The sequence below is a fragment of the Mytilus californianus genome, unplaced genomic scaffold, assembly GCF_021869535.1.
Source record: "Mytilus californianus isolate M0D057914Y unplaced genomic scaffold, xbMytCali1.0.p SCAF_15, whole genome shotgun sequence".
Lineage (NCBI taxonomy): Eukaryota > Metazoa > Mollusca > Bivalvia > Mytilida > Mytilidae > Mytilus > Mytilus californianus.
Window position 1 is genome coordinate 26805447 of NW_026262637.1, and position 16041 is coordinate 26821487.

General features: G+C 30.9%; 1 protein-coding gene across 1 annotated transcript in view; it reads left to right on the forward strand.

Moving 5' to 3' along the window:
• The window catches only part of LOC127725772 (protein O-mannosyl-transferase TMTC2-like), a 42847-nt gene extending 31812 nt beyond the window's left edge, over window positions 1-11035 (forward strand). Inside the window, exons 7-12 of the mRNA XM_052233043.1 lie at window positions 1677-1878; window positions 2278-2399; window positions 5834-5915; window positions 6396-6510; window positions 7148-7211; window positions 7691-11035. Coding sequence (XP_052089003.1) covers window positions 1677-1878; window positions 2278-2399; window positions 5834-5915; window positions 6396-6510; window positions 7148-7211; window positions 7691-7849 — 744 coding nt within the window. The 3' untranslated portion in view covers window positions 7850-11035. The remainder of the gene's footprint in view (window positions 1-1676; window positions 1879-2277; window positions 2400-5833; window positions 5916-6395; window positions 6511-7147; window positions 7212-7690) is intronic.
• Window positions 11036-16041: the final 5006 nt, after the last annotated feature.

Consider the following 16041-nt stretch of genomic DNA (forward strand, 5'->3'; position numbering starts at 1 on the left):
TACCTGAGGATTATCGATCTGTTTTGACACTAAGTATTATGTAAACATATACACGTGCCTCAATAAATTCAATGATTTGTCAAAGTTTTATGGGTCTTAATTGGTAATAATTTATTGATCTTTGTTATTTATACGGATCAGCTTGGGAGTTACATAATTAACTGTTTTAATTTTTTTACTTATCATTTAATTGAGATTAATTATATTATAATCAAGTTAACTAGTTAAAAAAATTCTTTAATCAGGTGAACATAGTTAATAATTATCTTAATTATAACTGATCAAAGGAATTTTGCAAATTAAACGTAAAGGCTTGGATGCTGTTTGCACATTGAGACAATTGTTATAAAAGGATATGAAAAATGGAATTGAATCATAACAGTTCAAACTATCACAATGGTTGTTACTCCACCCAGCAAGAAGAAACGTTTGCCATGCCGTTTTCTTGAAAAATGGCAGAATGACCTGAAGTTTTCAGGATGGTTGACCAAGTCCAACAATGGAGACTCCCATGCTTACTGCAAATTATGTAATAAAGACTTCAGAATAGACCACGGTGGCCTTAATGATGTTAATAAACACACCAACACAGCAATGCACATTAAGAACCTACAAGCACAGAACAGTACCAAGTCTGCCTCCAACTTCTTCACCCGCCCAGATGATGATGGTGTGACAAAAGCAGAAGTCGTCTTCGCCTACTCTATAGCAGAACACAACATACCCTTCTCTTATGCAGACCATTTCACCAAACTTTGCAAAGTGATGTTTCCAGACAGCTACTTAGTGCAAAATGAACATTAGTAGCTTTTATGTTTTTTTGCTCCTTGTGTATTATTGTTTTGTATTGTTTTGTATTGTTTTTATCTCCTTTAAATGCTACTGAATAAATATTATTAATATGACATTTACCTTGTTTATCTTTTCATGACATAGTTTGCAATGTATAAATTAATGAAGCAACCAAGTCATTGTTTATCAATTTATTTTAAATAGATACATTGAAAATACAAATAAAACACTGAAATAAAACAAATATAACACTGAAATAAAACAAATAAAACAAATGAACCAAATGAAAGAAACATCTTTACACAGAATGATACACACAGCATCAAAACAATCTCAAGAGTTCAAGAAACAAACCAAAATTGATCCTAAATATACATGAAATACTTTCTACTGGACATTATAAAAAAAAAAACAGTCACAAGATGAAGCGATACATTTGAATTTTTTTCCCCGGGGAAAATCCCCCATGGAGGTTTTCAAAAGTTGGCAGGTCTGTATCTTCAATTTGTGAAATCTTCATTTTCCTAAGATATTAAAATGTACAGTTTGTATAAAAAAAAAACAAGATTTATTATGAATGCCAATGAAACAAATACCAAAAAATCAATGGACAAGGATTAAAGCAACTACAGGTCATGTATGACCTTCAATAATGAACAGAATCATGCCATATAGTAAGCTATTAAAGGCCCCATAAACAAATAACAATTACAACAGAGGCCAACCAATGACAACCACTGGACCACAGGTTCGTCGCTAAGGACTGACACTTAAAGAATGTAGCAGGGTTAAACATGTTTGGTTTGTTTTGATTTCTTTGCAATCTTTTTAAAAACAAATCTGTATATAGATTTAGTATTTTCAGAAATTTTTGCTTTTTTCAGGTGTATAAACATTGTGCTGATTTGGATACATCAGGGTTAAAAGATCCTCGTCTCCATGCCAACACCAAGATCTCAGCTCTTTACAATCTGGGGCGTATGTATGCTGAAATGAATAGACATCAAGAGGCTATTGATACTTACAAAGAAGCTCTAAAGAGGAGACCTAGTCATTATGCACCACAAAGTATATATAATATGATGGGTAGGTACCTTAATATTAGATAAAAGGACACTTCCTTCAAATATATACAAATATTGAGACAATGGAGGTGATATTTATAATAATCATTGTTGTGCTATATATAGCCACAGAATTTTTGTATATGTAACACTAATTTAATAATTTCACACATTAAAATACATTACAAGATTGACAGACATTCTGTATCACTAACATAATCATAAGATTTATATAATTATTTTCCTTATCTGAGCAGTATCGCCTATTCTAGACGATCCTGTACATATTAAATTTGCTGGTTGGTCCTTTTTATAGATTATATTTATATAAATATACATACATAACACAAAACTGAAAACTATCTGCTTTTGTGTCTAAAAATACAATATTTAGTTTATATTATGTTATCAAATTTTTTAGGTGAAGTTTACACAAAATTAGGAAAATTATCAGAAGCAGAACATTGGTACAGAGAAGCTTTGAAATCCAAACCAGACCACATACCTGCTCATCTTACCATGGCTAAACTCTATCATAAACAGGTAAATATCCTTTATATCTCATCTTACTATGGCTAAACTCTATCATAAACAGGTAAATATCCTTTGATGTCTCATCTTACTATGGCTAAACTCTATCATAAACAGGTAAATATCCTTTTGATATCTCATCTGACTATGGCTAAACTCTATCATAAACAGGTAAATATCCTTTATATCTCATCTTACTATGGCTAAACTCTATCATAAACAGGTAAATATCCTTTGATGTCTCATCTTACTATGGCTAAACTCTATCATAAACAGGTAAATATCCTTTTGATATCTCATCTTACTATGGCTAAACTCTATCATAAACAGGTAAATATCCTTTATATCTCATCTTACTATGGCTAAACTCTATCATAAACAGGTAAATATCCTTTGATGTCTCATCTTACTATGGCTAAACTCTATCATAAACAGGTAAATATCCTTTTGATATCTCATCTGACTATGGCTAAACTCTATCATAAACAGGTAAATCTTACTATGGCTAAACTCTATCATAAACAGGTAACTATACTTTTGATATCTCATCTGACTATGGCTAAACTCTATCATAAACAGGTAACTATCCTTTGATATCTCATCTTACCATGGCTAAACTCTATCATAAACAGGTAACTATCCTTTATATCTCATCTAACTATGGCTAAACTCTATCATAAACAGGTAAATATCCTTTATATCTCATCTTACTATGGCTAAACTCTATCATAAACAGGTAACTATCCTTTGATATCTCATCTTACCATGGCTAAACTCTATCATAAACAGGTAAATATCCTTTTGTTATCTCATCTGACTATGGCTAAACTCTATCATAAACAGGTAAATATCCTTTATATCTCATCTTACTATGGCTAAACTCTATCATAAACAGGTAAATATCCTTTATATCTCATCTTACTATGGCTAAACTCTATCATAAATAGGTAAATATCCTTTTGATATCTCATCTTACTATGGCTAAACTCTTATCATAAACAGGTAAATATACTTTGATATCTCATCTTACTAGGGCTAAACTCTATCATAAACAGGTAAATATCCTTTTGTTATCTCATCTCACTATGGCTAAACTCTATCATAAGCAGGTAACTATCCTTTTGATATCTCATCTCACTATGGCTAAACTCTATCATAAGCAGGTAAATGTCCTTTTGATATCTCATCTCACTATGGCTAAACTCTATCATAAGCAGGTAAATATCCTTTTGATATCTCCTCTGACTATGGCTAAACTCTGTCATAAACAGGTAAATATCCTTTTGATATCTCATCTGACTATGGCTAAACTCTATCATAAGCAGGTAAATATCCTTTTGATATCTCCTCTGACTATGGCTAAACTCTGTCATAAACAGGTAAATGTCCTTTTGATATCTCATCTGACTATGGCTAAACTCTATCATAAGCAGGTAAATATCCTTTTTATATCTCATCTGACTATGGCTAAACTCTATCATAAACAGGTAAATATCCTTTTGATATCTCATCTGACTATGGCTAAACTCTATCATAAGCAGGTAAATATCCTTTTGATATCTCATCTTACTATGGCTAAACTCTATCATAAGCAGGTAAATATCCTTTGATATCTCATCTTACTATGGCTAAACTCTATCATAAGCAGGTAAATATCCTTTTGATATCTCATCTTACTATGGCTAAACTCTATCATAAGCAGGTAAATATCCTTTTGATATCTCCTCTGACTATGGCTAAATTCTGTCATAAGCAGGTAAATATCCTTTGATATCTCATCTTACTATGGCTAAACTCTGTCATAAACAGGTAAATATCCTTTTGATATCTCATCTGACTATGGCTGAACTCTATCATAAACAGGTAAATATCCTTTTGATATCTCATCTTACTATGGCTAAACTCTATCATAAGCAGGTAAATATCCTTTTGATATCTCCTCTGACGATGGGTAAACTCTGTCATAAGCAGGTAAATATCCTTTGATATCTCATCTTACTATGGCTAAACTCTATCATAAGCAGGTGACTATACGTTTGATATCTCATCTGACTATGGCTAAACTCTATCATAAGCAGGTAACTATACTTTTGATATCTCATTTGACTATGGCTAAACTCTGTCATAAGCAGATAAATATCCTTTTGATATCTCATTTGACTATGGCTAAACTCTATCATAAGCAGGTAAATATACCTTTGATATCTCATCTTACTATGGCTAAACTCTGTCATAAGCAGGTAAATATACTTTTGGTATCTCATCTTACTAAGGCTAAACTCTATCATTAGCAGGTAAATATCCTTTGATATCTCATCTTACTATGGCTAAACTCTATCATAGCAAGTAAATATACTTTGATTTATAGGCCCAATGTTCTGATGGTTACATTCATCTTAATTGAAAGCAAAATTCATATAAAACAAAGAGCACAAAAAAGGAATGTACAATATTGGCAAATCTATAATTTTTATTATTAGGCGAGTTCCTGGATTGTTGTTTCAATGTGGAGATTGGATAAGTCATATCATGTGATATTTTTCCATGCACATGCCTAGATTTTTACACAGGCAAATTCAGCAAATGTAATGATTTAAATAGTTTTTCTCCTGGAAAAGTCGACCACCCTGTTCCAGTTTGACCTCCGCATCCTGATGAAAACCTACCTTTCATGACATCTTCCATATGTTGATGTTTTCATGCAGACGGTGTTGTATTAATCCAAACCGGGCAAAGATTTCTGACGTTATCACATGACTTTTGTGTGTAAAATAAAATCTGGCACATAAAACAAAATATCTAAGAACAAAAGTATGATTGGGAATTTAGTTTCTTTGGATTTATAAGTTGATTATAAAGAAAATGACACACCTTAATTTTTACATATATTGAATTTTCATTTGTGTTTCTAAGTGATTTATTTATCATCATCATTTACTTTATAGTAAGCTTTCAGTGCAAGTTAGAAACAATGCGTAATTTCCTGTTCACTAAAAACTTAACGCATCTGTGTCAGTCTTCAATACACATTATCCACACCTATCTAGGCATTATGTTTACACTGGTGCTAGAACTGGGGATGTCTTGAACTTGCAGTGATGTGTAAGCTATTGCTCTGTGTTGAAGGTCTCATTGTTATTTGACAAGACCAGCCATTAAAGTCTCGTTCCTTTTTTTAGGGGTTTGCCAAATTTGCGTAGAGATTTTGTGTCCTGAATTTAAACAGCATACCGCTTCTTGTCCATTTTGATGGATCATTTATATTTTTATGAAAAATTGCCACATTTGAAAGAAATTTTATAGTGTCCGAGAAGCTAAAAATATTTTAGAAGGGGAATAAATCTATTGTCAACAAAAATATAACAGTCTAAAATGAAGAAGTGTTGTGGAGAGAATTTAATTCTCAGTTATGGTTAAAAATAAGAATACATTTTTTTTCATTGCAGAACAAAAATACAGAGGCAGAAGAATGGTTTAAGAAAGCTAAAGAAGTTAGTCCAGATGACCCCTCAGTCGACCATCATTATGGTAAATATGTGTATTTAATTATACCCCACCTAATTTTGGAGTTGGAGCTACATGGCATTCACCTTTTCAGCTTATCCTTTTATCCAACAAATCTTTTTGTCACACTTTTATCAGAAACTACTGGACAGAATGACCTCCTATTTGCATACCTGCTTGGCAGTGAGGAGTTAACCTGTGATCAGAAACCTACATTCTTTTTTCCAATATGTTGAATTGCAAGTTGGGGTAGGCTTAGCATGACAAAATTTACATTCTTGTTTGATATAAACATGAGGTGGTTGTATAAAAATGAAAATCACATTAGAAATGAGGAAAATACTGTTTGAAAACTATGAATTTCATTTTTGATTGTCATATTTTATAGACCATAAAACTTTCACTGAGTTGCAATTGTTTAAGCAATATAATATAAATGGACATGAATAAAAACAAATAAATGTTTTCATATAAAAAATAATTATGTCTCTGTGATATTTACAGCACATTTTCTGAGTGAGACAGGAAGACTAAATGAAGCAGCTCAGCTCTATGAACAAGCGATCATTAAGTCTCCTCAGGACTTTGAATTAGTCTTTAATGCTGCTAATACATTGAGGTAAAACATATTATCTAAGCTCTAAGCTGTTTAGAAAGTTATGTCATATTCCACCATTAATTGGTCAGACTACTTAAAAAATATCATTCAGCAGACATCACTGATTGAAATGGTTGTTAAATGATGTCAGTCTGGAATCTAATCTACAATTTTCTACAGATTTCTTTAATGATTGAATAAACAATTGACAAGCAGTTGACATTGACATGTGATTTTGCCTCGTGTTGAAGGTCTCATTGTGACGTTAAGATGCAGAACAGCAATAAGAGTGCTGTTCCTTTGTTTTGTGTTTTGTCAAGTGCATGTATTTGTAATTTGTAAATAAATAAATTATTACTTGCATTTATTATTGCCATTTTTTAAGAATGATTATAAAATGTGAGTTTGATTATTACGAATTTATGAAAAGCTTCATACAGATATGTGTATCAGATATCTGAATGTGAGTTCTTATTATTGAGATACTTGATAAGTCGCATTTTTCACATTAATAAAAACCTCACAATAAATTCTGAATTTACAGTAAATAAAAGAAGGTGTGTGTCATGAATTAATATACCATTCCTTCTTCACATTTAAAAGCATATCTGACTTTATTTGAACTTACAACAAACATTTTTGTAATTTATTATTTCAGACAAGTTGGAAATAATGAGAGATCAGAACAACTGTATAAGAGAGCAACAACTATAAAACCTAATGTAAGTATAAAGGGAGATTACTCTGGAAGCTTTAAGTGATCATATATATTCATCCTATTTATTGATTGGAAAATGGCTCTTTATGTTGTTACCATGCTCAAACTTGAGAGAACTCTTGAACAATTGCCTTTCAAATTTTAAAATGTTGCTACTGATGACAAAGTTCAGGTCAAGATAAATATTGAATATTTTCTCTTTTGATGTTCAGGAGTTATTGTCCTTCATAGATTGGAAAAAGGTACTTTCTGTTGTTTCTTTGCAATAATTTGAGAACCTTTCAACCAATGCATTTCAGATTTTGAAATGTTTTACTGGTGAAAAAATGGGACTTTGACTTTGACTATAACAATTTTTACTTTTGTTCAGGCTTATTTTATAGCAGTTAATTGCTTAAACAATGACTAGTAAAAGTTCATGAATAATTGAAATCTGTTGATCTTGAGAGTCTATTATAAAGTGTATGTTTGTATGTTTTACAGAGTGCTACAGCTCATATGAATCTTGGTGCCATGTATCATATTAACAGTAAACACAAAGAGGCCGAAGCCAGTTATCTACGAGCCTTAGAACTCAAACCTGATGATGTCACAACACAACAAAATCTTGTCAAGCTACGTAATCTGATGTCAAAATCATAAAACTAAAGGAGAGATCAGCAGTTTGTCTCTGAGTGTAAAGGTCAAATAGAATGATGTCACCACATAATTGAACAGAACCATTGTAATCAAGCTTTGTTATCTGATGGTTTAGTCACCAAATGATTTGAAGATTTGCAGCAGATAACACAAGCTGTTTCTTAGCCTTATAAGTTAAATTTAGGATTTGAAAAAAACAACCAAAAAAAAACAGATAGCTTTATAGAAATTTACTACTATATTTTGCTATTTCCCCGAAATTCACTGTTTAAAATAAAAAAAAAAAAAGGAAATATAAAATGAAATAATATCTTGAAGATTCCAAAAGAATTTCATCAGATGCCATATTAGTCAAGGCTAAATTATGACCCTTTACCAAAAACAAGGGTAAAATTGTAAAGCAACAAAGCCTTGAACAATAAGATACTCTTTAACTGGTACCTAAATATTGTATGTTAGTTTTCTGGTTATTGCAGTTTTTCACTCCTGGTCAAGACTGCTACATCTCTAATTTGGATAATATGTTCAAGAGTAAAAATTTACATAAAAAAAAGTGACAAGTTTCAATATAAATGAATGATATTTGTAAAGTAATCATATAATAAGATTTACACAAGGAAGCTAGTCTCTTATAAAAAGCAGGAAATCATTACATAATAAAGTGAAAATGGAGAAATCCAGAAGAAAATCCTTAACATTTGTAAAAACTCTCTCAAAATTGGTTCATATTAGGAACTTTATGTTCATCAGTCTTTGCTATTGTATCGTATAAGGTTAATATTGCAATTTATTGTTTAAAACAGTAAAAGTATGTATGACGATCATGTATGCCCTTATAAATAAATTACCCATAATTTAAAAATTGCAGGGCATCAGTGATTTTTTTTTAAATTATTCTCTTGTGGTTATTAAGTGGGTTTAATCATTTTTAGCATATCAGCAAGTCATTCGGGGACCATCTATTGCCATGTGTAAATGCATCATAAATATATCCATCTCCATTTATAATTGCTAGTTGATCTATATCCATGTAAAGCTTGCTTAAAGTGAGCAGTTGTAAAAAAAATGTGCTTTATTATATATAATATTTAAATATATGCTTAGCATGTGTGATAATTTTTTTATTATTGTATATATTATTTTTATTTGATAAAGGGATGTTATCCATAAGATAAGGGGAGGTAATTCTAATGTAGTTTGTTTCTAGTCAAATAAGAACTATATCTCATGCATGTGGAAGAATGCTCAATTTTTCTGATTTTATGACAAATGAAAACATCGTTACAAGATCTTTCTTTAATGTATAGGTAGCAGCAATGATAAAAATATATATAAAATGATGAGAAAACTGTATGGTTAATGATGTATAGATATGATTCATACGCAACAGAAAACTACAATTAGTGATGTATAAATAATATGATTGATACACAACATATAAGTTGAATCAAAACAAGAAAAAACAACACAAAACACTGATATGATATTATAACAATGGTTATTATAAACATTTACATTCATTGCTTGTTATCTTTGGTGAATGATCGTCTGACTGCATCATTATATTTATACAGGGACTTTGCTTTTTTTTTTTTTTGGGGGGGGGGGGGAATTCTCTAAGGACAATTTTGGTTTGGTTAGTCATTTTTTTTTAAATAATAACTGGTACTTTTATGCAAAGTGATCTTCATTATGGAGGAATGTTTACTCATTTTGGATGAAGAATATCAAGTGAACAATGATATTTATATGTTATCTGTAGTTGTGTTAATTACTGGTTTGTTTTGTTGTAGAATGAATTGAATAACTTACTGTATATTTATCATCAATAATTGTGCTGTATTTATGTAACCTCATTAATTAGTCGGTGTCTCTGCTTCCAAAGCTAGTCAGAGTATAAAATTGCATTTAAATCGGTGCATGGTTTTATAAAATTTGATGTTATTTTTTTAGTCCCTTTAAAAAAAAGAAATAATGAAAAAATAATGATTCAGGTTTACACTCTTTGATAATCTTAGGAAAGCAATTCTGAAATACATTTTGTGGATTTTGTTTACCTTTTAAGAATGAAAAGTCGTGATAATGATTCTGCTCAGTGGTCTTAGTTGCTAACCTTCTACATCATTTGGTCTCTGGTGGAGAGTTGTCTCATTGACAATCATACCACATCTTCTTATTTTCATATTAGTGTCATATGGGTAACTGCCTCAGTCTGCATTTTATTTTGATGAAAGTGCTTTTTAGAGGATAGATACTTTATTTTCAATATTCTTTATTTTGGTATTATCCAGTGCAATGTGTTGAGATATTCCTACTGAATGAGAGGGGACCACTGAACTTAAATTACATTTATATTTTATATTATACACCTTATGAACAAACATTCCAGAACTGTTTTGATACATTTGAATTTAAAACTATATTGTTATTATTTATACTTTTAAATTCCACATTCCAGAATTTGTTTTGTTTAATGATTCCATTATGATTTGCTTGTTAATATATATTATTAGTTAGATAGTTTAAAATTTCTGAAATCCTTACTTCCTTAGCAGAAAACTCTTCTGTATTTCATAGGTGTTTTTTTCATTAAATGCAAAAATGAACTAGTCATATGATGGTGATGAAATTAATTTCTTCAACATAAAGTTTGAGAACTTGTATTCTAAAGCTATTGATTTTTTTTTTTGTATAATAACCTTTAATAATTTTTTTTATTGGTACACATTAATTATTCCTTTTGTTTGTTTTGAGTACTGTATAAAAGATTTGAATTTGGATCTAACACATACCTGTTTCATTGTATTTCCTTAATTATAATAATGTTTAGTAGATACTTAATTGATATTATGGAATTGAAATCTTGATCTTCATACTAGCAATACTGATAGCTATTCTATTTCAAGCAATATCTGTTCTTTTTAGTGAAGTAGTTTAAAAATCTTGATCTTTATCATTTAGCAATGTATTTTCAATAATTGAATTATTAGAGGTCTTGATCTTGATATTTTTATTGATACAAGTTTTTGATGATTGAATTGTTGAAATTTTGATCTTTATATATTTAGCAATATCTTTCTTTGTTATATTGTTTTTGTTTTTTGAATACATTGATTTATTTTACATTTTTTGTGAATTGTTAATGCTCATTTTGTTAAATATGATGAATAAAGTTGTTAAGAAATGCAAGTTGATGTTATTTCTCACCCAAGAGAGTAGTGAAGGAATATAACACATTATAAATTTTGTCTGAAGTTCTTTTGTGGATTTATCTTCACCAAGAATGATCAAACCTAAACATTTACAAGACGGGGACATAAAAATAGGTAGATATGTATAGAAGCAGTTACAAGCATAGGATGCTCTGCACTAACAATTACACAAAATGAATTGAAATTGTGCACCTAGAGAATTACAAAGCACTACAACAATATTGACATATAGCTGAGATTGTTCACCTTGTAACACTTTGAATAGTATATGTAAATCTAGGTAATGGTACAAGATTATACACCTCGTTGTGAGAATGAATGAATTTTTCCCTATTTGCATATTTTATAAATTTATCCAAAATTGGATTAAATAAAAACGAGGAAATCTCTGACAATGCTAGAAAGTTATGTATGTTGCTTCAATCTATTAGTATTGGATAAGATTAAACCCCTTCCCCCCAAAAAAAACAAAAAAACTGTTGCTTATTTACTATATAAAAATGTAACTAAATATTCTGTAATATTTTTGGCAATTATAGTTGATATTTAAAAAACAGCAGTAAGCACAGTATGAAGAATGTACCAATTCATTAATTTACTTTGGCAGATGTTACTTAGATGTTACTTTATGGTTGAAAAGATCAAAAGGTTGGGTTTATGTGCAGCTTTACATCCAATTGAATTTACTGTTTAGTAACAAGTCATATGATTTCAAAATTGACAACTTTATTGAACACATAGTAAAATACAAGGTTATTTAATAGATAATAAGCTATGTCATGTAATCATAGTTGAACTATTGCAAGGTCAAATTTCTGTCCCAACTAATCACACCCTCTGCAATAGCAGTGCAAGTTTCCTTTACTACATTCCAGCTGATCACTTTACAGAACCTGGGATATGATATCACAATTTGTACGGTGATGTTGTTTATAGAGCCGGTAAATTTAGATACGATTCATTAAAACTCATGATCCCTTGGATAAATATATTCTTGAAGGGTATCAATTTAGCACCATAGTGAAATCTTTAAACATAAATATATTTATATGTAGAGTTATGAATACTCATGATCCTACAACCAGTCGATACTGTTTACTTATATTTTGGTTCTGCACAAGGTCATGTGTTTCTCAGACTATTGATGACGTCTTTACACTAAATCCGCTGGATGTGTACTTCAAAGATTGATACTTTAGTCTGGGAGAACATGATTTATGTATTAGTTACAATTAGCTTAGAACTAGCTTTCAGTAACTGCGGTGCTTTGTGTCTATTATTTAATGCTAGTTGCTTTTTGTGCTCCGTACCGGTCTATTGGGTTGAGCCATTTGCAACTGATTTTACAGTTCATTCTTATGTTGTGGTGTTACACCACTGTCCAATGGTGGGAAGGGTTTATCACTCACAAATAAATTACATCCCGTCACATACTTTGTGTGCCTGTCCTAAGTCAAGAGCCTATAAGTCAGTTGTTTTCGTTGGTTCATGTCTGTCATATTTGTTTTTTTTTCGTAAATTGAATTATCAATAAGGCACTTAGTTTTCTCGTTTGAATTGTTTCACATTTTCCTTGTGGGGGTCTTTTATAACTGATTATAACGGTATGGGGTTTTTGTCATTGTTGAAGGCCGTACGGTGACATATAATTGCTTACTTTCCCCTCCGATTTGAACTCTGTTGGATAGTTGTCTGATTGGCAATGATACCACATCTCCTTTTTAGCTCACCTGGAACACAGGGATAAAATGCATTTTTTAACTATTATCTTGAAAACCACTATAGATCGAGAAAATCGGACTACCGTCTATTTGCATCTACTTTGTCAGACCAAGGAGGTTATATGACCTCCTTGGTCAGACTACTATTTTCAGAGTTACTGCCCTAGAATTGCGAATTTTTACATTTTTTTCTTCATTTTTGTCTATTTTCTATTTGAAAATTATGATAGATAGATAGAAACTTTAAAATGACAAAAATGTTCAGCAATACAAGATCTACTAGTATGTTGACACAGCCGAAATCACCAATCAACTCCTTATTGAAGTTATTGCCTTTTACTGACGATTTTTTACCAATTATTTGCGTTTTTGCCTATTATCTTGAAAACTGTAATAGATATATAGAAACTATAAGAAGATATAATGATCAGCAAGACAAGATCTACAAATAAGTCAAGTTGCCGACATCGTCGCTTGACTCCTTGTTCGATCTTTACCTACTTGTGCCTATCATTTTGAATCTATAATAAATAGAAACAAACTTTAAATAGCAGAAAAGATCAACAAGGCAAGAATTTCAAATAAGTGGATAATACTGAAATCGTTGGTCAACACTTTATAGGAGTTATTGCCCTTAAATAACAGTTTTTACCTATTCATTGCATATTTGCCTTTTATCTCGAAAAATATAATAGATAGATAGGAAGAATGATCAGCAGTGACAAGATTTGCTATTAGGTCCGCAAAGATGATATCGTCAGTTGTCTTCCTTTAGGAGTTATTGCCTTGAATGACGATTTTTACCCCTTTTGTGTTTTGGCAAAAATTATAGAAACTGTAAACAGAAAAAAAAAATTAAGCAATACAAGTCCCTGAAATGTTTGAACCATTGGTCAGCTACACAACATGCTCAATGTGCCCATTTGAACATTGATGAACAATTATGTGATTTATGGGGATAGGATGGCTTGGGTCAGCGACAAAATGTAGTATCAGCATTGATCAACCATTTGATTTCGGGGATTGAGGTTGCTGGGATGAAGTTGACAATTGATACATAGGACTGGTAACATAATTTTTCCAAAGACAAAATGGAAATGAAAACCATCCATTATGTAAGAATTTTATGCAGGAAAGTATTGTGTACACAATCATAAAAATAACTTTCCCAACAATTCAATACAAATATCGTCCCTAAGGCAGGATGAACATTAATATACCTCCAAGCATGTAGATCTATATATATAAGTAAGGAGATGTGTTGTATGATTGCCAATGAGACAACTATCCACCAGAGTTCAAATGACGTGTATATATATTTATGTATGTTTGGGAAAGCTTTACATAGATAACCTTCATTAAGACAAGATGAGATGAATCTCCCTCCACATGTGAATTTATGTTTTGTGCGAAATATAATCATGATAATTGTAAACAACATCAAAAATATTTTTTTGCGCAGTAAAGCCTTTCAAAAGTAAATATCTGCATTCATCAACCATTTGATTCCGGGGAGTGGGATTGCTTTGATGATTTTGACAATTAATATATTGGCCTGGTAACATAATTTTTCAAGTACCGGTATGTGAAAATGTATCTGTTTCTACTGTAGATTTAGTTTATATAAAACTAGACTTATAAGTGTTTCAACAAATTATTGACACCGAAATGGCAATATTATATAAAATACGAGTTAGTGGCCATTCCTTGGAAATAGAGAGGGGGTAGATACAAAAGAATTTAAAGAGTAAATAGAATTTGTAAACATTGTAATATTAACGAGGTTGAAGATGAAACCCATTTTTTCTTAACATATGAAACTAATAAATCTGTACGTAAACAGCTTGAAAAAGATATAAAAATATTCATCCAGGATTTACAGAATCATGAAAAAAAAATAGATTGCAATTACTTCTATCGTCGATTAAAGGGTCATTAGCTACGAGATATTTTTTTTATTCAATCATTAATGAAAATGAAATAGTGAAATACTAATTTGCTTTTAGCAGCCAGTTTGGTTCAATTTTACCACAGTAAGCTAAGAAATGTCGCTGATGAATTGTTCACTTGCAAGTGAATAATTCGACCTCATTGAATCCGTATTCATGCGACTTTCAATATAACCCCTTAGCTAGAGATGGGTTAGGCATACACTAGACGTGTTCAGCACAGGCACTTGTCTCTGAATTTTTTTCCCTATATACCCTAATATTAAAATATATAGGTATTTTTTTCAGAGACAAGTGCCTGTGGTGTTCAGTTATTAAAAGGAAAACAATGTCAACATTAAAAGTGAAACAAGGGTAAACCATATGGTTGAATGATTCGATCCAACAAAAAAACCTCATTCTTATACAGGTAAAAACGACGATTAACATATTATTTTAACCTATTATATGAAATCAAACAGACCTAGAAAAATCCAATTGCACGTGTTCGCTATCTATTTATATCTACATTGTATGTTTATATCGGGTTTTATGAACGTCGGTAGTCTTCGGAGGTTACTTCGATGGTTAATTAGATGGCGTCTAGACTAAAATACACACGAAATGCTCAGTGATATATATTATCGAGTACATGCATCGTAAATCCGTTATTTTAGACTTTATATAATTTTGATATACGTTTTAGTATGTTTAATATATATAAATATGAGAATTTGAGTCAAATCGATGAAAATGAATTTGACAGCTAATGCCCCTTTATTATTATGCAACTTACTGTTCCGTTCATCAAAAAGCCATTTACACCGAGGAGAGTGGACACCACACCTGCATAACTATAGTCTATTACTTTTTTAATACCAGTGTATGATATTTTAATATTTTATAATTTTTGCCTTGTGTAACGTTATAATACCCAAATTGCACCCATTTAGAAAAAAGAAGGCAGCGGAAATCTTACAAGTTCCTTAGAGACTAATTTTTATGATTTGACATTATGCACGTCTTTCAACATCGCTAGATATATAAAAATATACACAAAACGGTCGATTTTTACGGGGATCGTTTCTAACCCATTTTTCTATGATACAATATGGATTCAAAATGAAATTAGTGGAACTACATAGTAAATAATGATATATCTACAATGAACACATAATGGACATTTTTGTCTGGATCATAAATAAACGTAGATGAGAAAACTGTCAAAATAGGTGCAATGTGGGTACTCTCACGTTATATTGTTCATATTATGCCTTCAACCCCTCGGAGTATAAATGTGCATTTCTTAAACAAATAGATATTATCATATATGT